The sequence below is a fragment of the Gavialis gangeticus genome, unplaced genomic scaffold, assembly GCF_001723915.1.
Source record: "Gavialis gangeticus isolate Ggan-Ray unplaced genomic scaffold, GavGan_comp1, whole genome shotgun sequence".
NCBI classification, from domain to species: Eukaryota; Metazoa; Chordata; order Crocodylia; family Gavialidae; genus Gavialis; species Gavialis gangeticus.
Window position 1 is genome coordinate 26,673,832 of NW_017729033.1, and position 21,526 is coordinate 26,695,357.

Consider the following 21,526-nt stretch of genomic DNA (forward strand, 5'->3'; position numbering starts at 1 on the left):
AAAGTCAAATGGGTTTTAGGTTTCTAACTGTTCATGCTGTTTCTGAAATTGAGACTTTTGTAAATGTTACTCCATTAGCTGAAGGCTTCACAAGATTTCCATTTAAGAAGGTCCATTAATAGCATCGAATGAAGAAGTTTGTTGCCTACAAAAGTTCATGCGCCTCTGAGCCAGCTAGCCTTGAGATGCCATTCTGGCTACCTTCTAATAGGTTTTATTTAAAAGCACCGGGGAATTCTGGGAGTTCCCAGGTCAAACGCTCATGCAAATTCTATCTGAATGTAAATAAAAGTGCTTGTATTGTATATTTTTAAAAGTTAAAATGTGGTGCCAACATGACTAGAATGTAAGAAACCTGTCTAGAAAATGTTGGTCATGGAAAGTATAACCTGGAGAGGAATTTCAATAGGTTTGGCATTTATGGAGGTCTAACCAAGGAAGAAACAGATTAATATATAAAAATAAAATAATCCCAATCTCATTTACATTGGTGCAAATCCAGAGTAAAACCAATGACATCACTGGAAGGTTTAGGCAATAAGGCTTTTTGTTATCTTAGTGATAAATATTCTATAAGTATTTACCTCTCAGGTTTGAATGTACTGGTGATCAGCTCAACAGAAATCAATATCTGTTTATTACATCTTTGGCAGTGCTTGTACCTAAACAATATAACAGTATAGTCTAGTGCTCCCTGTCTCTGTGGAATTATGCTTTAGGCTATGTGTAGACAAAATGAGGGGTGTGTGTGCATGACACTTTAAAGCAGGCTAAATGATTTAATGGTGTTGGGGTTTACATGCCTCGGCGGCATGTTGAGTATTAATTCCAGCTGCTGTAGAAAATTCAGCAACGTAATGCACCTTAAATGACTTGGGATGCAGCACCTCCTTGGAAGAGTTTTAGTTTGCTACCTCTACAGCCGTGGAGCAAAGCACTGGGCTCCGTGCAGCTCAGGGGCTCTGTAGGAAGCACTGCAGGCAGCCTGGCAGCAGCCCAGGAAAGCAGTGAGCCTGGTCTCCCCCCTGCCCCGGAGCCTGCCTGCCTGAGTTGCGTGGGGCCCGGTGCTTCCCTCTGCAGCTGTGGTGGCCCCCAGGACCACCCAGGCCAGGTGCCTGCGGGCAGGTGCTGCTGCCGCGGAGGGAATGCCCCCTGTCCTCCCCCCCACACACATACAGTCCAGGGACCGCTTTGCCCGCCAGCAGCTTGCCCTGCCCTCCCTGCCGGAGAGGCAGGTAAGTCAGGGGTGTGTGTGCATGACATGGGAGTTTAATCAGCCCTAAATTGCAGTTTTTTTTAAAACCCACCACTTCAATTTAGGGCCCCCGTTTCATCTACACATGCCCTTATTCATTACACAATGCAGTTACTTAAGTAAATGTTTAACTTAGTGAATTTGGAAGATATGTCCATGTTCAAATTTACAGCCTATTTGTATCTGTGATCTAAGTTAAATGCACAAGACTATAAATTCATTTAGTTGTACATAATCAAAGGCTAAATCCTGTATATTATAGTACCCTTGGTTTAACCCCTAACTCCATCCCTTTCAAGTTAAGTGTTCTTCTCACAAAATCAGCAGTATTTACATATCTGTCCATCTGGCCCCCCAAACCCTGAGAGCATTAATTACCAATTAGGATGTATTAGAATCAAACTTGCAATGCTGAAATATTGTTTTATGTGGTCTGGATACACAAGTAACTCTAGTCTCAAACTGCTTCTAAATGTCGCCCTGGGGTTTCTGTTTATTGTTCTACTCTGCTTGCTGGGTTGTTTGCTTTTTTTCTAAATGGAAAGGCATTAACTTAACCTTCAAGCTTTCTGACAGCAGAGGCCGCAGTATGTAAGCAACCTAAGAAAGTACCTTTGCAAGAAGTCGTGTCACTACCCGACCTATGTCTTCCCTCCACTCCGGTATGTTGGGGTTGTACATGTCCAGATGTTTAGTAAACTTTAGAGAAAGAATATGAAAATGATCTAGAAACAGGAAAGAAAGATTGTTTTTAACAATTAATAAATAGGACTGAGAAACAGGACTGAGAAAAACTGCTTTTGCAGAAAAAGTAACATTAAAAAGACTGATCTCAGAAATATTTTATTATTTGTGCTGTACGCATACTTAGAATTTCCACTGTGTTAAATGCTGGATCCATATAGACCAAAATGGCAGCTCCTATTTTAATGAATGTACAATATTTAACATACTAGCAGCAGTTGCTTCCTTTAGCAACCTCCTTCTGTATTTCTTCCATCTATGTCTAAATGTTTCTAAACACTGAGGAAAAGCAACAGGAAAAATAAAGAAAACACATTAGTATGCTCCAGTGGGCCTACACTGCCACACATACCACAGTGTTTTGCTTTCAGTGGATCTGTGCCAATGAATTTAATTCTCAAGGGGCATCTACACAAGATGTTTTACTGTGCAACAGACTAATTGACTGCATGGTAAACTGCCACCGTTTACATGTGCAGATGCTTACTGCGCAGTAAATTGGTCAACTGTGTGGCTAATTTGCTACTTGCAGATTCAGGTTTGCCCAAGCTTCTACTTCTTGTAAGCTTCCTTTTTGTATTTAACCTTACCGAAGAGTTCTCTGCTGAGCCAAGCTAGTTGTTTGCCACATTTGCTATTCTTCTTGCACACCAGGATGGTTTGTTCCTGTGTCTCAGTAAGGTTCCCTTAAAACCTTACTCATCAGAGCCCAGATGGATAGCAGGCAGCTCCCGGGGAGCTGATTGTGGAGCTGGGGACGGGAGCTCCCTGCACGGGAAGAGTTCTGCGCCCAGTCCAGAACTGGCTGGGACTTGCCCCAGAACAGGACAGTTCCTGGCCAGGCCCATACTGTGCATGGAAGTCTGCACATGCAGCCCAGAGCTATTTTGAGGCAGGTCTCCAGGGAGCCAGACTGTACTTGTAGACTTCCCTGCACAGCCTGGGGCTGGCTGGAAACAGTCGTGTTCTGGGACAGGTCTGGCAAGCTCCAGGCTATGCGTGGAAGCCCCACTGGCATAGGGCTTTTCCCTATGTGCATGTGGCATGCGGCAGCTGTCTCCTGGCCCATGCTCATCAGTACCTCTCCCGACATGTATGGGGCCAGGAGACAGCTGCTGCTGCAGCTGGCAGAGCTCTCCTGTCCCCGTGCCCCCAGCCAGCCCTCAGCTAGCACCCAAGGGGAGCCTGGAGCTCCCCCTGGCTGCTACAGGGGGCAGAGTAGGGAGGGAGCAAATCTATATGTAGATGTACTCCCTGGTAGATGTTCTCCCCCATAGGCTTACTGCACAGTATTTTTACTGCATAAAGGCTATGTTTACATGAGATGCTAACTGTGCAGTAGCGCCAATGCACAGCTTTTTTGCGATGCTACTGTGCAGCAGCCTGATACTATTGTGCAGTAGCGTTGCATCACTGTTGCTGACACATGACACTTCTGCACAGTAGTCACGTCATACCGTGCAGTCAGTGTCTCATGTAGATGTGTCCAGTAAGTCTACTTCGAATTAATAGTACATGTAGATGCGCCCACTGAATCACAAACATATAGTTCTTGCCCACTGCATATTCCCTTTATTCACAGAAAATGAATATTTTTGTTTCAATAATCTACCTATGAAAATGAGAATACAAATGACATGCCAAAAGCTAACCACTGCTGTGTTTAAAAGAAGAAATATGATACATTCACAACAGTTTTATTGATATAATCTAAAATATCTGAAATACTAGAAATGGACAATTCCTTGTTTAAGAAGACTGTATATATGTTTTCCTTTGTCCTCATATAATCTTTGGAAGAACACCTGAAAAAGTTAATGCAAAGAAGAGAACAAGATCCTTTGGAATGTATGAAAGATTCAAACTTGACCTCTATAGCAACTTAGACAAAATCATAGTTTTCCTAAGTATTTTGTTATTTCCTTCACCACCAATACCTTTTTAGTCTCTCACACTGCCTTTGCCAATACTAACAGTAGATTCAGTAGCAGAAAATCAGAGGCATGATATGCTTACAAGCCAGTCTAATAGGGTTATAGTTTTAAAGCTTTCTGTAAAGACTTTATTACAAGCATTCATGAAATCCATTTATTATAGGGCAGAAGTTAAGAGGTTTGCAAAAGAACTAACTTGAATATTAGTGTTTGCCATTATTTTATATTATAAAAGCACACTAAAATCAAAATGATAGAGTCCACTTGAAATGTTAGGACTAGAGGTATATACGAGGGTTTTTAAATCCCCATATTTGCCAACTGATGCAAACTACAGTGGAAAAAAAGGCTATTCCATTTCCTGTATTTGACTTCACATATAGGGCAAAGAAAAAGTGTAGCTCCCCACTGTAACTGAGAACACTTTGTAGGAAGCATTCCAAGTTGCAACGATCCCCTGGACCAAACAGAAGTTCACTGCTGGTTCCAGGAGGGAGGGGAATCTAGTTGCTAGCTGCAGCCTGTAGCCAGTTCCCCCTAGCAATGGCCCCTCCTACCTGTGAGGCTGCAAAGTTTTCAGAATGGGAGAGAGGGAAAAGGAGCAAAGGAAGTTCAGTCTGGGGGTTTTTGAACCCCCACTGGAGGGTGGGGTAGGTGAACTGGAGCTCCCAGCACCTCAGGGGGCTCCAATACACCCAACCCCACCCTCCACTGGGGGCTCAAAACCCCCCAGACTGAACTCCCTCTGCTCCCTTTCCCCTCCGCTTCCCCCCGACCCCTCCGCCAGTTCTGAAAATAGTGACAGGCTAGCAAGCAGGCAGACAGAAATTATAAAAGACACTATGTTTTGAAACGTCTTCATCTGACCCCTCATGCACTGAGGGTTCAGATTTTCACCCGATTGGCCATTTTTTAAGCTTTCTTCAGCTGTGCACTTCTGTTTGGTCATGGCTATAAACTGCTTTCTGTGGCCAGACTGCGTGAAAATTGTCACTGTCTATGCCTATAAAAGCATAAATAATTTATCTGTCTACCTACATGTTTCAAAAAATATCCTGCCACATAAGCATGTTATAGGTCACAGCAAAACACATTCGGATACAAGAACTAAAGGGTCATTCAACTGTTTCAGAAGCACGTAGTCAATATGTTTTTATCTGGTTTGGTTTAGGCTGAGTAGATAAAAACTCCATTGAAATGTTCTTTCCCTAGATGAGGGATAGCCAACCTATAGCATGGATGACATAAGTGGCAGAGGCAGCCTCTTTGTGAGATGTGGCAGATATGAGAGGGGATAGGCAGCACAGTGCCTGGAAGATAGGGCAGGGAGCAGAAAGCACAGCATCAGATCAGGCAGGGAGCATACGGTGGGAACCAGAAAGCAAAGAGAGATGGGCAGGGAGCACAGAGCAAGGAGGAGAAAGCTGAGCAGCAGATCAGATAAGGAAACATGATGGGAGTGGCATATGGAGGGGGCACTAATTTGTTGCACGCTTGCCAAGAAAGATTGGCTCTCACTGTCTTAGATAATGCATTCCAGGATAAAACCAACAGAAGGATTCAAACAATTATATTTAAAAAAATTGTATAATATTCTACAGGGAAACTCCAAAATGCCACTTCATAATATTTAGTTACCTGTAAAGTTTTGGAACAACAATTTAGTGTATTCTGTAATTCTTTCTTAATGAAGATTTCTTTCTTTAATAAATTATTTAAGGGAATTTAGTGTATTCTATAATTCTTTCTTTCTTTTTTAATCTAAAAACAATTTAAGTATTCTGTAATGCATTCTTTAATGCCACTCTGTTCATTTCCATGGAATCAGGGACAATTTCAGTCTATTAAGTTTAGAAGTTTAGCACACCAGTATGTAAAATGTCACAATATACAGTTAAAGCTGTGTTAACTGGCATTTTAGTAACCAGCACACTCTACTAACCGGAATTTCTGGCTGGGTGGCAGGCCGGATGCGAAGGGACGGGGGGAGTTCACACATGGTGGTGGCAGCCACCACACTCCTCCTCGCCCCACTACCCCACTCTACGTCCAGCCAAAACCCCCTGCCTCAGGTAACTGGCATTTTTGGATTACTGGTACCCCCCATTCCCCACTCATGCCAAATAACAGAGCTTTTCCTGTATTCTGTTTTCCAAGGACTGTCCTAAAGTACACAGAAATATAATCAATAAACAAAACAATCCATAAGAAAGTAAAAATATCTCACCAAAAACTTGGACAACCTTTGAATCTTGAAGCATGGAGTTCCCACAGGAGGCTTGCACTGTAACTCTAACCTCACCTGTCTCAGCAAATTTGGTCATTAAAAAACTCTCCAAAGTAAGAAAAGGCTAAACAAAAAAAGAACACAATACAAAAGAAGAATTTGGGTAAGAATCAGGAGAGAAGCATGAGACAGAGACAGAACAGTCATTGAAATGTCTTGTCAGGAGCAACCAATCTATTGAATATTTTCCATGAAATGTATTAATCAATGTCAGCTCAATGTCCAACAAATCCATGAATTGCAATGTTCAGCTAACAGGGATCCTTGGAGTTATGGAGCTAAGGCCTACATTTTTAGACAATGGAAAAATCTTTCTTTTAAGATACCAGACAAGAGTATCAGGGTTTGAGTCAAAGCTGACTGAAATGAATGGCTCTGGGTCAGGCCTTCGCTGCATTGGGCTGATACCTCTAAACACTGAGGTTCAGACACATTGTCATCAACTACAGTCAAATTCATTTTGTAGTTTTACTTTTAACGCATGACTTGTAGTCACTTAAAAAGCATCCAGGGGCATTCTGTTTCTTAAAGAATCAGGTGCTGAATTCATATTTGACACACTGCAGGGCCACTATCCGGTCTCCACTTAAGAATCACCAAAGCATAGATTAATAGGCTGGTGCAGGCCAGGGGAACAGTGGAGTATTGATGTAATTGCAAAAAGAAATGTATTGTATTTGTCTCAACTATTTCTCCCTTGCCCAGGTCTCTTAGGGTGACATCAAGTTCTTTGCTGGTTGTCATTGTTTCTGGCACATACACACAAAGAGAGATGATGCGGTTATGCCACAGGGCCACCACAACTTTTTCTCCAAATGTGGTGAATTGTGATAAAATTCTAACTCCTCTAAAATAAATGGCCTAGAGATGTAGACCATTCTAACAGAGAAATTTCCTTTTTCACATAAGTATCAACAATTGGAAAGAAGGAAGAGGACTAAGATTTCTTAATGGAGTTAAGTAATGTTTAATAGAGGTATAACTGGCTGTTTAAAACAAAGGTATTCTATAAAATGTCACATCCACTACAACAAAATTCTCCTGAAAGGATAATTGTCTGATATAATCTTTATTGAAATGAGGCTGGAAAATAATATCAAATGAAAGCTTACACATACCTGAAGATTGTTTCCTATCCACCAGTAGAAGACTGTCAAATTAGGGTTCTTGGGCAATATGATAGCTGTCAGATTCACCTCCTGGTTTCTCCCAATGACTGGAACCACTTCTAGATGTAAAGCCTGCAGCAGAGCTGAACGGAGTGCCAAAAAGGCCATTAATCAAGAAGCCAGCAGTTTATCGAATGCTTGCAGTTTTTTATTTTGTTCACTAAGCCAGCAGCAGTCTCACCTGCACACAACAAGGTCCTCAACTTACCTTTCTCTCTCTCTGCATGCACCAGTGAGGAAAGCTGCGGGCATATCCTCATTTTAATCAAATAAAATATGTCACAAAGTAAAACCCATAGCAATGTGATTTATCAGTGTAGCTGCAGGAGTCTTTTTTGTGCATGTCTAATATTGCAGGTCATAAGCAAATTTAGCATTATTTTAAAAAAGGGAAAGGTAACAGATTATTTCTAAGGCATCAAAGGAAAAAAGCGGTGGAAATTCTACCATGCCTTTAAATTACAGCAGAAACTGAAAAGTTGAAAAGAATGATGCTGACTATTCATTTTTAATACAAAGCATCAGCAGTCAGTCAGGCTATCACCCTGTATAATTACCAATTAATGTGTGTGCTTTAAAATAACTATGTACGTTATAGAATAATTTATTTGAAAATCAAAATGGATTGCCCCTGTACATTAAAAATATGCCTTTAGCGTAAGTTTATTCCTGTCTGAACTGCTGCCTGAGAAGACTATAGCTACTCTTGTAAGTATTTGTGTGCAGTGTACAAAAAACCACAACATATTAAAACGGGGTTTTTTTGGTCCTTCATATTGTCAATAAGAAACACTCTATATAATAATGTTACTGAAAATATTTGTTTGTCTAGGGATAGGTACAGATGTTTAGGGAGGTTAGGGGGAGGTTATATTGCATTAAAAATGGCCAGCCAATCTAACTTAGTTTGCCCAGGTGCAGATCTTGTTCTTAGATCCCTGGTTAGATCAATCTAAGTGTGAACTGAACGGAAGTTCAGGAAAGTTCGATTGGTCTAAAAATGGCTGGCCCAATCTAAGTTAACTGTACCTTGGTGGTAGTCTAACCTAAATTGGGTCCAGTAATTGAACGTCTGTATAGTTTCCATGCAGCCCTGCTGGGAAAGCACGGCTGCTGGCTCCAGCCAGTGCTGCACTTTTCCTAGTGTCCTACCCCTGGGACTGGGGTATTTTTAGCCTCCCTGGCTCCTTGCCACACCTGCAGATGGACAAACCTCCCCACAGATCAACCAGCCCGCCAAACCTCCCATCCTGCAAGCCACTCCTGCTGCCAGTTTTACCAGCATTTGCTGGTGCCAGGAGATAAGGAAGTAAGTTGTGGTGTGGGGATGGATAGGCAGGATGGGGGAGAGTTGATTTGCTGGGGGAGGTGGGTCAGGGGACTACAAATTGTTCCTAGTCCTGCAGGGGAAGGGAGCAAGAGTCCTCACATCCCACCAAAGCCCCCTACAGAGCTGCCAGCCTCCCAATCCGCCTACCCCTACCCCCACTCAGATTTACTTTAATCAGACTCCCAGGACTAGTGAATGCTGGTAAAACCAGCCCCAGGAGCAGTTTGTGGGATATGGGGAAGTTCAGTAATACCAGGGTGGAGTGGAGTGGTGGTGGGAGCAGGGAGACTGGAGGGATTCTGGCAGGATTGGAGAGCCTCCCCAATCCCATCAACCCCTCCCCACCGTGGACCCTGCTAGGCCCCCTGATCCCACCAAACCCTCCCAGACCCCAGCAACCCCCCATGGGTCTTGCTAGCCCACCCCCAATCCCTCTAACCCCCTGCAGACTCTACTTGCCCCCTCCAATCCCGGCAAGCCCTTCCAGATCCCACCAACCCCCCCACAGATCCCACTAGCCCCTCAATACTCCCAAGTCCTCCCTGCCGCAGAACCTACTAGTCCCCCCAATCCTGCCAAACCCTACTGTATTTCACCTCCCCCCCATAGATGCCATTAGCCCCCCAGTCTCCTCAACCTTCCCTGCAGATCCCAATTGCCCTCCCCAGTTCCCTCCAAGCTGCACCGCTATCCCCTCCCTTCCCAACTTACCTTAGATTGGGTGGCCATTTCTAACTCAGTCTAACCTCCCACTAACCTTCCTGAATATCTGTACATCTGTATATCTATACCCTAGGAGGCATCATAGCTTGCTTCTCAGAAGTAACCAAAGATTGGAGGTTTATTTACTATAATATAATTATTAATATTGCTTAACTTATATTGCACCAATTATTCCAGGATACCAAAGCACTTTATAATCATCAATAGATTCCCAATTATATAATAGGAATAAATCCCACTCCATTATTGCTCATTCCACTCTAAATACCTCTCTGCCCATTCAAAGATTGTAGTTTCAATCAAAACTCAAGGACTCCACATATACAGATTATTGGTCCAAGACCTCTCTTGCATTCTGTCACCAGCTGCATCATTGCCCATTAAATGCCAGCTCACATGGGCTGGAAGATCTGTCTTCTCTGGGTGATACGTCCATATAGTATACACTCCCCTCTCCTCTAAAATGCCAGATATGATGTCATTTCATGTGGACATAAGATTCAACACTAGTACTCTACTCAATACTGGTAAGGCCTCACCTGGAGTACTGTGTCTAGTTTGGGCCCCACACTTCAAGAAGGACATGGAGGGTTTGGAAAGACTACAGCCCAGGGCAACAAAAATGATTACAGGCCTGGGATACAAGGCTTATAAAGAAAGGCTGAAAGAACTAGGGTTATTTAGCCTGGAGAATGGAAAACTGAGGGGGGATTTCATAACAGCCCTCAAATACCTGAAAGGTAGGGAACAGAACTAGGAGTAACAGACTCCAACTGAAGAAAGGCTGGAGATTAGAAGGAACTTTCTGACTATGAAGGTGGTCAAACATTAGACCAGGCTACCTAGAGAACTTGTGGAATCTTCATCCTTGGAAACTTTCAAAAGCAGTGTAGACAGACACTTGACTGCGGTGGTTGAGTTAGGGTTGATCCTACCTTGAGCAGGTGGCTGGATTAGATGACCTTGTGAGGTCCCTTCTAGCCCTGCTTTCCTAAGATCCTACAGTTCTCTATTTTTTTTCAACATTCTCTAAAAATTCAACTCTCTAAACCAGTTCATGGATTCAAGACAGACTGGGCACATCTACACGAGTGGTCCCATAGCTGCATGGTAATTTTTCACTGCTACTGCGCAGTAGTCTTGCCATCACCATTCATGTCTGGTGATGCTATGTCGTCATAGCAACAAGCTATGGCAACGGAGCATCACGTGTAGATGTACCCACTGAGAGCTTCAACAGTTTCTTTAAGAAACTGAAATAAAACACTCCCATAAGAGCTGAATATCATGCAGACAATTAAGAAATAGTAGCGGGAGTTAGTAAAATCCCTTCCACTTACTTACAGTTGGGCTTTTTTGTTTGTTTCCTTTTTTGACTACATGGATTAACACTTTCCGAAAGGATCATCTATAAAGTGAAGGAACCCTTTTCTGAACAAAAATTCTCTCAAAATTTAAAAAAAAGACAAATATTCAGATTAGGAAACAAGATTAAGCTTTTGGCTTTGATGTTATACTATATCTTGTTTTAGCTTACTCAGAAAAAATACCTTTAAGATATGATTTCACTCTTAAAGGGAATGCAACTTACTAAGATCTTTCTATGAGAACGGACAGCTGTTTCTTGGGATTTTGACTAGCCCTGAGTTTTATCATCATCCTTATGTAATAAAGATATATTTATTAATTAACTAGGATTTCTTTGGCTGAATCCTGACATCCCAGAAGAGATTAAGAACAGAATTGTACTTCTGATTTTACATAATAAGAACATTTATTGATAACCTGATCCACAAGAATTTTGTCTTTGCCACAATTTCAGTAATTTTCATTAAAAAAATACCTATACCAATCCACTCCCAAAATAGCTACTTTTACACCCAACCACTAAAATAGAAGCAGTTTCAGCATATGGAAAAGAAAAAGGAATGCAGACCACCTTCCTTCCTCACTTTCCATTATTGTAGGCAATCTATTAGCTTTGAAAACTTTGGGCCTTGCTCTAGAGCCTGGTAAATCATATTATTCACTTGTAGTTTTTTATATCAGATAAATATAATATTGGTTCATCCTACTAGGAAATGTTTTTTCAAGGGTCTGGCCCATATCTACTATATAGTATAGGACCATTCAGATACTTGGGACTTGACAAGATTCAAGGACTCTTTTTGCCCTCTGTCCCTCAAAACCTACTCCAAATGGTTTATACAACATATAGAAAGCGAACAAAAGCATGTATGACTTGATTTCCTTTTATCATATTCCAAAAGATATGATACATCTAATCCCATAGGCCAAATCACTCTAGAATTTTCAAATTCCAATTATATTTGCCCTTGTCAACTTACTCAAAACCTCACAATTTAACTGAAGAAAGTAGACTCCATAAATCAGAAATAATAATCATCTTTTAAAAAAGGATTGGCTTGGATAGGATAAAATAATTTCATAAGCCTCCTCCAAGATTGTTTATGGCATCTGAGGCAATTCCAGAGGGTTAAAAAATCTGTTTAGAAGTTATGCTAGTGGACCACTTGGATCTGGTGTTCAAATACCAGATTTGCTTTGAAACAGTATAAATGTTATTCTTGAGCACTGCATCAGACTTTCCTAGTTGTAATTTAATTTACAACCTTTACTTGGATTATTTATCATAATGGAAGGGCTAAAGCAGAGATCCCTTTCAAGAAAGCTGTCCTGAAACCATCCATTAGTTTTCCTGCTTCTCGATCTCCTGCATAACTGGGGTATAAGCAGAAGCAAGAGGAATGTTACCCATTTACAATAAGAGCTCCAAGGATATGCTGCTTCTACAGATTCTATACTCTTTTTTCTGGCTGCTATCATATCCATCACCTTGACTGCCAAGCAGGACTCCTCTCATCAGCCTCAATCCCCCTACCTTCTGCTGCAGAGGGAGGCATCTGCCTGGCCAAAAGCTACTGGGTTAACCCTCTCAAAGCCAGTGAATTAAAGCTTTTACAGCTTCTTCACCAATGTGAAAACTGTTGAGCAAAGTCTGAAATATTCCACTGTAAGGAAAACAAATAATCAACCTGAGGAACAGATGATCAGGACCTTTGATTTTAATTGCAGTTTTGTCATTCAACTAAATAGGGGAAAGACTGTGTTGTAACTGGTCGTATCTATAATGTGGGGCTGAGGTGGGATCAAAATCCAGAACTTTTCATTCCTTGCCATTTGCATTAATTACTAAGCAATGCTCTGTCTCAAGGACTCTGAAGCTTGCAAAAGTAGTATAGACTTTTAGAGTAGTATGGCCACTGCTCTTTTGGCTTGCACTAAACATTTATATTTGTACATAGACTCGTATGGGTCCAATAGTTTCTGCCTATTTGGAAGGCACCCAAAGCACTCCAAAGAGTATGAGACAGACATTTGGAGAATGCAAGATGGGTAATCATATTTTTTCTAGTGTGTGCTTTATTTCTGAATTTCTGTTTGACACATCAGAAAACAGAAGCAATAATTTTCTTGGATCCTTAAGGAGGAAGAAATGCAGTTCCAGTCATGAACTTCCTGCTTCGTTTCAATTATGAAATGACTGAGGTACATTAAACCCCTGGTGGCGCATGATATTCCCCATGCTGTGCTGTGCTGTGCTTTCTTTTTTCGTTTGTTGATCTCATTTATTTGGGTTTTAATTAAAAGAAAAAAGCAATGGGCTATATCAAGCACAGTGCATATTCTCAAATAATATATAATACACCAAAACCAATATTTTTAGTGGCTTAAGTTATGTACCTAAACCTATACTCAAGCACCTTAAGTAAATAGTCTGATTTTCAGAGGTGCCATGTACCCACTGCTCTGAGCCTCCTGAAAATCAGATAGGAGAAAATATCGCTTTCTCAGCACCCTGTGTTACTGCAGAACTGAATGCAAGTTTAAATGTATATTTTTATTACTCTTAGATTAAGAATGAGGTCTGAAAACATGTAGGGCTCAGACTTCTGACATTCTTGCCTGCTATTGTTGCTCACATCCCACTAGATTATACATCTCCTTAAAACCAAGTCCTCCTTTGACTTGAAAATACAATGTACAAGTATTGTATTTACTTGCATAGAACATGAAAATTAGCAACTGAAAAAATCTGGGGGTGGGGGTTAAAAGAGAAAACACCTAACCATTTGTTTTCCAGTTGAAGGCTGGGGCTGTGCCATGCTGGGGCAGGACTCTCATCAGCCTCAATCCCTCCACCTTCTGCTGCAGAGGGAGGCATCTGCCTGGCCAAGAGCTACAGGTTTAACCCTCTCAAAGCCACTGAATTAAGGCTTTTACAGTGCTGTTTCCCACGTAATTCAGAGGCTCCCCACAACAGCTGGGGACATTTTTTTTCTTTATTCTGTCTTCCCAAAACAAGGTACATGTCTTATTCAGGGGCATATGGAATGTGAATAAATACAGTTTATGCTTTAACACCACACAGGAGATGTGTGGTTGCATGAGCTTGTCCACAAAAGATAGTTATGCAAATAGCATCCAGTTATTAAGGCTATGTTAGTAGTTTCCCCACAGTTATCAAGAACTTTTTATGGAGCTGGAAAAATAAACCAGAGAAAACTTACAGTTCACTTGAACAAACACCACAGCCTCATCATGCCCAGCCACATTCTCAGCCTTGACTGAGACACGGTATATCCCAGGGTTCTCATAACGATGGCGGATAGGTTCACCGGTCATAGTGAGATTCACATATATTGCCTTAAATCCATCTCCAAGATCCACCTGGTACTTAGTATTTAGAACATCTCCCTGTCAGAGGAAATAAGTTAGAAATGTTTGGATAGACAATATTCAAACTGGAGACATTGCTGTTATTGATACTACAGAACAAAAAGGTATGGGTGTGCACACGCATGTATTAATATTCAACTATCTGTAATATAGTTCCAAAAAATGAAAATAAAATATTCCAAAGCATTCAGCAAGTTGTAAATGCATTGTGTCACAGTGATGTCACTCCATCTGCACATGGCCAACATATCTCTAAAACACTGCCCACTATGTTAGTAAAAATATAGGTCCTTGAGCACGGTTGCCAGCATACTGTGCAGGTAAAGTGCTCCACCTAGAGACAAACAATCCCCAACACACCTACAGGTTTGGCAACACCAACCTGACCAGCACCACGATTGAAAGGGACCTGGGGGTAATAATTGACCACAGTATGAACATGAGCCAGCAGTGTGACGCTGTAGCCAGCAGGGCCAACGATACCCTGACACGCATCAATCGATGCATCTCCAGCAAAACCAAAAAAGTGATTCTCCTGCTCTACTCGGCATTGGCAAGACCACAGCTGGAGTACTGTGTCCAGTTCTGGGTGCGGCACTTTAGCAAGGACGTGCTAAAGCTTGAGAGAGTCCAGAGAAGGACCACCCATATGATCAGAGACTTGCACAGCAAGCCATATGAGGAAAGGTTGAGGGATCTGGGACTCTTCAGCCTGAAAATAGGAGGCTGAGAGGGGAGTTGTTAGCAGTTTACCACTACAACAGAGGCATACATCAAGGGCTCAGTGAATAATTGTTCGCCAGGGCATGCTTAGGGAAAATTAGAAGTAATAGCTACAAATGCCTGGAAGACCGTTTCAGGCTCAACATTACAAAAAACTACTTCACAACTAGAGTGTCCAGACTGTGGGATAAGCATGGGGGCTGGACCCAGTGATCTTGCAAGGTCCCTTCCAGCCCCTTACAATCTATGAATTTATGAATCTGTGAACAGAGCCATAGCCAAGATAACATTCAGGAGCATAAGGCATGAACTCTGAGACTTAGTGATGTGGGGAACTGAACTGCAGGTTTGGGAAATAGTATATACATCCAGATATATCTTTATGCCATGTTAGAGATTTTGTGTAATTTACTGTAACACTAGCTCTTCTGAGAGCTCATGAAAGTGCTACTATTGTGTTAATATTAAGATTTGTGCACTAGGACAACTATGATTGTCTTCAGTGTGCCACTCCACTAAAACTAAAACACGCCCATCAAAGGCCTTCTATTGTCACTATGAAGCACAGTGTGACCATTCAGAAGAGAAAGATGTCCAATCTGGACATGAGTCTAAAACCAGAGGAAACTTCTATTATCTTTTAGCTCTGGACTGTGGCATTCAGTTTTAAAAGTTCTGAGTGGATCTGGAGAATGGCTGTAGTGCATCTATATACTGTACTAATTTGGTCACTAAAATCATTTATCAGACCAAAGAAGGTTTTCATCCCAATTACATTACTTTACCACACAGACGACTGTCTGGAACAGGGTATGGGTAGTGTTATTGTCATCACTGTCGTTACTACTACTACTATTACATTATATTGCAGTTTGGTTCAGTAAAACATTCATTCCTTTCACATAGAAGAGAAAATATATGTTCATATAAAGAGAATACTCAGAATAAAGAACGTCTAGAATTATCAAATGCTTGCTCTTCATATTGTCTGACCAAGAAAAGGAGTTTCTTGCCTTCTATTGTCCTCTGTTGTGAACATTTTCCTACAAATAACCATTTCCTTTTGCTGCAGATAGGTGGAATTTAATAGAGGAAACAATGCCGCATTCAAATTTAAAAAGGAGATGCTTCAGTGATGTGCTTGTACATACAAAATCTTTGGGGGCCTCTAAGAAAGCTAATAAACAGTATTTGCTTTTTATGTTGGCAAAGCACATGCATATCGTCTCCAGGGATAAGAAGATACCGTTCAATGCTTGGAGCTGGAAGAGTTCTGCTAAATGTTCTGTTTTGACTTTCCCCTTCCTGATGTTACACTGACAGTGATTCTCTCAAAGCACTGATACCCCACTCCGATTTCACTATCAAAAGGAAGAGATAATAATGACTTGACAACAAAAAAGGAACATAGGAAAATGCAATTTCAGTTTAATAGGCCTTGAACACTTCTATCTGACTACTGAAAATAGTGGGTTTCCTTGATTTTATTGACTTATACATTAAGTGGACTGAGCCAAGATATAGTGGGATGGCTTATTTTCTTTTTACTATTATATCTAAATACGGTTATTCATCACCTGGAAAAATACAGGTGTGAGCAGAAGACACTTGCAAAAAAAAATTAGTATTCAAATGCAGCAATAAATCCGAAATTATATGGGACTGATATAGTAGAAATGTTGCTTACACTCCCTACCTGTCAGAAGAGCTAATTAGCCTCTTATGTAAAATTTGCTCTTCTCTTTTTAAGTTCTATGGACTGCTATGGAGATTTGAGCATTAATATTGATTCTCAGCCATAGGGGGCAGCAAATTGTCACATTTTTTGTAAAACTCCATTACACTTCAGAGACACAGAGAACACTGAAAATATATGGAACACCAGTCAAATACCAGGACTTTTGAGGACATTTTCATATCTTTAGATGTTCCACTAGATGACAGAAAGACATAAAATTCATACTCCAACAAAAATCATAACCTTAGCAGCCCCATAATAATAATAAGAAATGATAAATACCTGAACTCTAAGATTATAGTTAAGTTCTATATTTTTACTAATAATGAGATGGTGACAGCATACAGAATTAAGAACTGAAATAAAGTATATCTGGCCTCACAACAGCTAATTTATAAAAATTGCTTAGAGCCAGATACTGCTATATGTTAAGTAATACCTTACTTCACATATATTTCCACTGACTGCTGCTGAAGTAAATCAGGAATCCCAGGGTTGTATCAAATGGGCCTAGTGAAATACGTGACTTTCCTTCAGACTCTCTCTCTGAAGGAAGCTTAGTTTTTGTGTAGGAGTGGTCAGTACAAGCTCGTGTGAAGAAAAATGGCAGAAGCTAGTACTTAATGAGTAAGTACTAAGACACAGAGACATTGCATCCTGCGCATAAGACTGTTACAGCCTGCTTCTGGTCATACCGTTAAGATGTTAGTTCTTTCAATGAACAAACATTGAAAGGATTAATACTTAGTAGATGTCAGATCTTCTTACTGCTTCACTGATTAACAAAACCTGGTGTTTGGCCTTTTGGAAAGGAGAGAATGGATTTTCAAAAATGTTCAAGGCCAGCTCTTTAAGTGTTCGGTATCTCAGCTGGCATAAGGGGCACAAACAGAAGTGCAGCTCCCAGCTGTAACTCAGAATACTTTGCAGGAAGCGTTCTGAGTTACAGCAATCCCCTGGACCAAACAGAAGTTCACTACTGGCTCCAGGAGGGAGGGGAATCTAGTTGCTGGCTGCCAACCTGCGGCTAGTTTCCACTAGCAATGGCCCCTCTTCCCTCCCAGCCTGTTGCTGTTTTCAGAATGGGAAGAGGGGGAAAGGGAGCAGAGGGAGCTCATTCTGGGGCAGTGGGGTGGGGGCTTCAACACACCCACCCCACCATCCAGCAGGGGTTAAAAAAAATCCCAAATAAACTTGCTCTGCTTCCTTCCCCCCTTTCCATTCTGAAAACAGCAACAGGCTGGGAGGCAGCGCAGACGCACGTTAAAGAGGAAATTAAAGAGAAGTTCTATTTTGAAATATCTTCATCTGAACCTTCATGCAATGAGGGTCCAGATTTTTGCCTGATCGGCCATCCTTTAAGCAGTCTGCAGCCATGCACTTGTGTTTGGTCATGACTATAGACTGCTTCCTGTGGCCAGATAGGGTGAAAATTATCACTTCTGTCTGTGCCCAAGATGCTCAAAGGAGCACAGCTCCAATTCGGGCATATAAATAAATCTCAGACTGCCCAACACCCAACTGCTGCTAGTGTTACTTTTATGCAAGGTGGAACACTTTTGTAAATCCAGGTCCACCCTAGCTAATCCCCCAGTTAGTGAATTTGGGGCCCTGGCTGTTTGAATTTATTGAAATAGGGTTACTATATTTTCAGATCCAAAAAAGAGGGGGGGTTAGATATTTGTGAGGGGCAGTGATGTGATGGTGCCCTGGCCCTGCCCATTCTGTTGCCCCTCACTCCCAGCCACAGACCCCCAGCCATGCTGCGGCCCCTCACTCCCAACCTGGGGACCCCTAACCCTGCCAGTGCTCCTGTCTCCCAACCTGCAATACCATGCTGCCCTGGACCATGCTGGTGCCCCCTACTCCCAACCTGCAGCCCCCTGCCCTGCACTCTGGACCCACAGTCCCCAGCCCCTCACTTCCAAGCCACAGCCCCCTGCTCCCTCTGTCTCCCAGGTGCCCCACCCCTGCAACCTTGTTCACAGAGTGGGCTGCTGCCTACAACCCAGCCCCCTCCACAAGATGCAGTCCCATACTCTATAACTGATCAGATGCTGCTGCAAGAGGAATAGATAGAAAAAGACAGGTGCTAGGATCATGGAAGTGCCTTCTGTGCTGAGGCAGAGAAACTAAACTGAACTTGGTAGCTGCTAGGACCCTGGGGACATCTCTGCGCCCAGGTGGCCAGGCATTTCCCGCTGCAGCCCGGGTGCCTGGACGGCTTCTCCCAGTGCTGGCAGGCACCTGCTCCCCTTGCACAGCTGAGCTGAGGAAAATCCTGGACATTTGATTAGATTTAAAAAACCCGCGTGGACGGAGATCGGAAGATCAAAAAGGAGGACATGTCTGGGAAAACCCAGATGTATGGTAACTCTAATTGAAAGGCATAAAATTATTGCAAGTTATCCTCTTCTATTGATTGGATGTTAGCTGAAAATGTACTTCCTGTACTTTTGTCTTCGTATGACAAAAGTAGCCTCTTTACATCTTACTTTGCTCTTCTCTGATAGTACAATTATTTCAGGAATTTTCAAAGCAGCACAAGCAGACTGGGTGTTTCCATCCCTTAAACTACAATTTTCAAAGAAGTTAATGTGTTTACAATGTTTACACACCCCACTGAGAAGACAAACTAGGTTTCTTTGACAGAGTTGTCAGTCACCAGGTCCACTGACTACTTCATTAAGGAACAATTAGCACCTCCTTCAGAAGCACAAGTTAATCTCCTTTCAGCCCTCCAGCAGATAGGAGATAAATTAGCACTTGGAAATGGTAAATCCAAAAACAGCATTGAAATTTTCAAAAAGCTGAAGTTCTTTATTACCTGCTCTTGTCTGACAATGAAGGTGATGTCTTCTCCAGGCTTAACAGCCAGGCTTTCTCCTTTGATGCTGATCTGTAACCCTTTGGGAGCAATCAGTGGACACATATGCTGGGCTAAATTCTGTTGCAAATCAACCCCACCTTCACACACATTAGACACCACTTTCCTATACCTGCAAGAATGGTAAGTAGTGATTAGTGGGGGTCACTGGGGGCAGCATGGAATATCTAACAATATAACAATGGAGCCAGTTTGAAGTGTGGTTGGCTATCAGATCAGACAAAAATTATACCGAGTCTCACGGAGGAGCAAATTCCAGTGCTTAAGCTCATGAAATTTCCAGGCTCGTGAAGCTCTTAATCATTTTTAAATATATTCTGCGTAACAAACTAAAAATGCCTTGACAAGGGTTGCCCAAGAAACTTTCCGGATTATACCTCAACTATTTAAGGATCAGTTTCATTCAGGTTTGTTATTTTTAACCATTCTTTTGAAACAAGGTTTATATGTTTCATTCTTGGGAATTCAAGCTCTCTCTATTACAGCTGCCAGCCCCTTGTGAGAATGCAGAGTTTTCACTAATAAAGAAAATACACACAAACTGCAAGTCTCTGGCCTGATTGACATTTCAAGGTTTAGCCCCAATCTACACAACAGCGAATGATGATGTTGCTATAAATGGGAATAGATGCCAGCTGCAAGTTATTCTCAGCACACATGTCAGACTACCTTGTAGTATATGTGCTATACTCTATTGTTTACAGCTCTCTGAAGCTTTCCTTTGAATCTCAGTGGCCCTTATGATTAGGCAAAGAATCCATCCTCTGCACAATGCTTTATCCTCGAGGAAGTGAGAGGTAGGAGAAGGGATCTGGAAAGCTTAGTGAGGTAATACTTGCTTCTAAGTATATATATGATTTGAATCTAAATAAAATTAAAGGGTTAACATCAAAGACTGTCTAACGGCTCACTATCATATGTGCAGCTGCTGTTGTTATAAATAACCCCTAAGATTATTAGAAGAGAATTTAAAAGGAAAAAAATGACTCTGTTTGGAGATTGTTTACTTTTTCATTTGAGCCTGGCTCTGTACGGGGCTAGTTGCCTCTGTCTGGGTCTGCAGGGGGTGTTTCCCAGTAAAGCTAACAGCAACAGTCAAGCTGAATGGGCAACAGTCAGGGTGTATACAGGAGGGAGATGGCAAGAATGTGCTTTTGCCAGCTGCACCACTCTCAGATTTAAAACCCCAGCTCCTGGAAAGTATGTGAATTCCCAAGGAGCTCAGCTTTCTTTTCTTAAAATTCTTTCACCCCCCTCCCAACTTTCTAACCATCATGCTGGAGGGCTCATAGCATGAAAATATATCTACGGAAACTTAGAAACTAGGAGGGAAATAAAAAGACCCCATTTTTTAATGTGTAAAAACCTTCTGATATGCGAACCAAATTTCACAATTTTTTTGGCTTTCACTCATGGTTTATGGGTTCTTGGTGTTGGCAATAGCGAACAAGTTTGAAACCCCTTATAACTGCAGCCATGAGCAGAAACATTTAAAAGAGACTTTAAGGACCTAGTATTTTGAGAGAGATTTATATGACTTTTTAAAATAAATCAAGATGATAACACTGCCCTTTCTACAAAACTCTCACACACTAAACGTACCTTTAGAAAATTGGGACAGCCAATGGTCAGATGTACAATTATGCTAGTATAAAGGGAAGCATGGACTTACTGCTTGGGAGACCATATCAGCTGATCCAATGCAATCTTGCATTTGTCCACTCCTAACCTAGAGTATGCGAAGCTAACCTGCAGTATTTTATCCCTGAATGAAAGAGGGGGAAATTGCTATTGTTTAGCTTCATTTGTTGCAGGTTAGGAGCAGGCAGATGAAACAATCACCCTGAATTCAGATGCAGTATGTCCCTCCTCAAACCCCACAGGTTTCACTCGGTATCTGTTTTATCAGTTGCTACCCCAACATAATTCACTATACAGAGTTCCACTTACATTTTCTTAAACCTACCCTTTGACG

At 41.7% G+C, this 21,526-nt stretch overlaps 1 protein-coding gene across 6 annotated transcripts in view; it reads right to left on the reverse strand.

Moving 5' to 3' along the window:
* SORCS2 (sortilin related VPS10 domain containing receptor 2) overlaps positions 1–21,526 on the reverse strand; it is an 882,674-nt gene that overhangs the window by 37,340 nt on the left and 823,808 nt on the right. For all 6 annotated transcript variants that reach the window (XM_019526396.1, XM_019526393.1, XM_019526392.1 and 3 more), the window contains exons 17-21: positions 19,492–19,663; positions 14,035–14,221; positions 7,339–7,472; positions 6,161–6,284; positions 1,868–1,980 (exon numbers count right to left, since the gene is read on the reverse strand). In XM_019526396.1, coding sequence (XP_019381941.1) covers positions 1,868–1,980; positions 6,161–6,284; positions 7,339–7,472; positions 14,035–14,221; positions 19,492–19,663 — 730 coding nt within the window. The remainder of the gene's footprint in view (positions 1–1,867; positions 1,981–6,160; positions 6,285–7,338; positions 7,473–14,034; positions 14,222–19,491; positions 19,664–21,526) is intronic.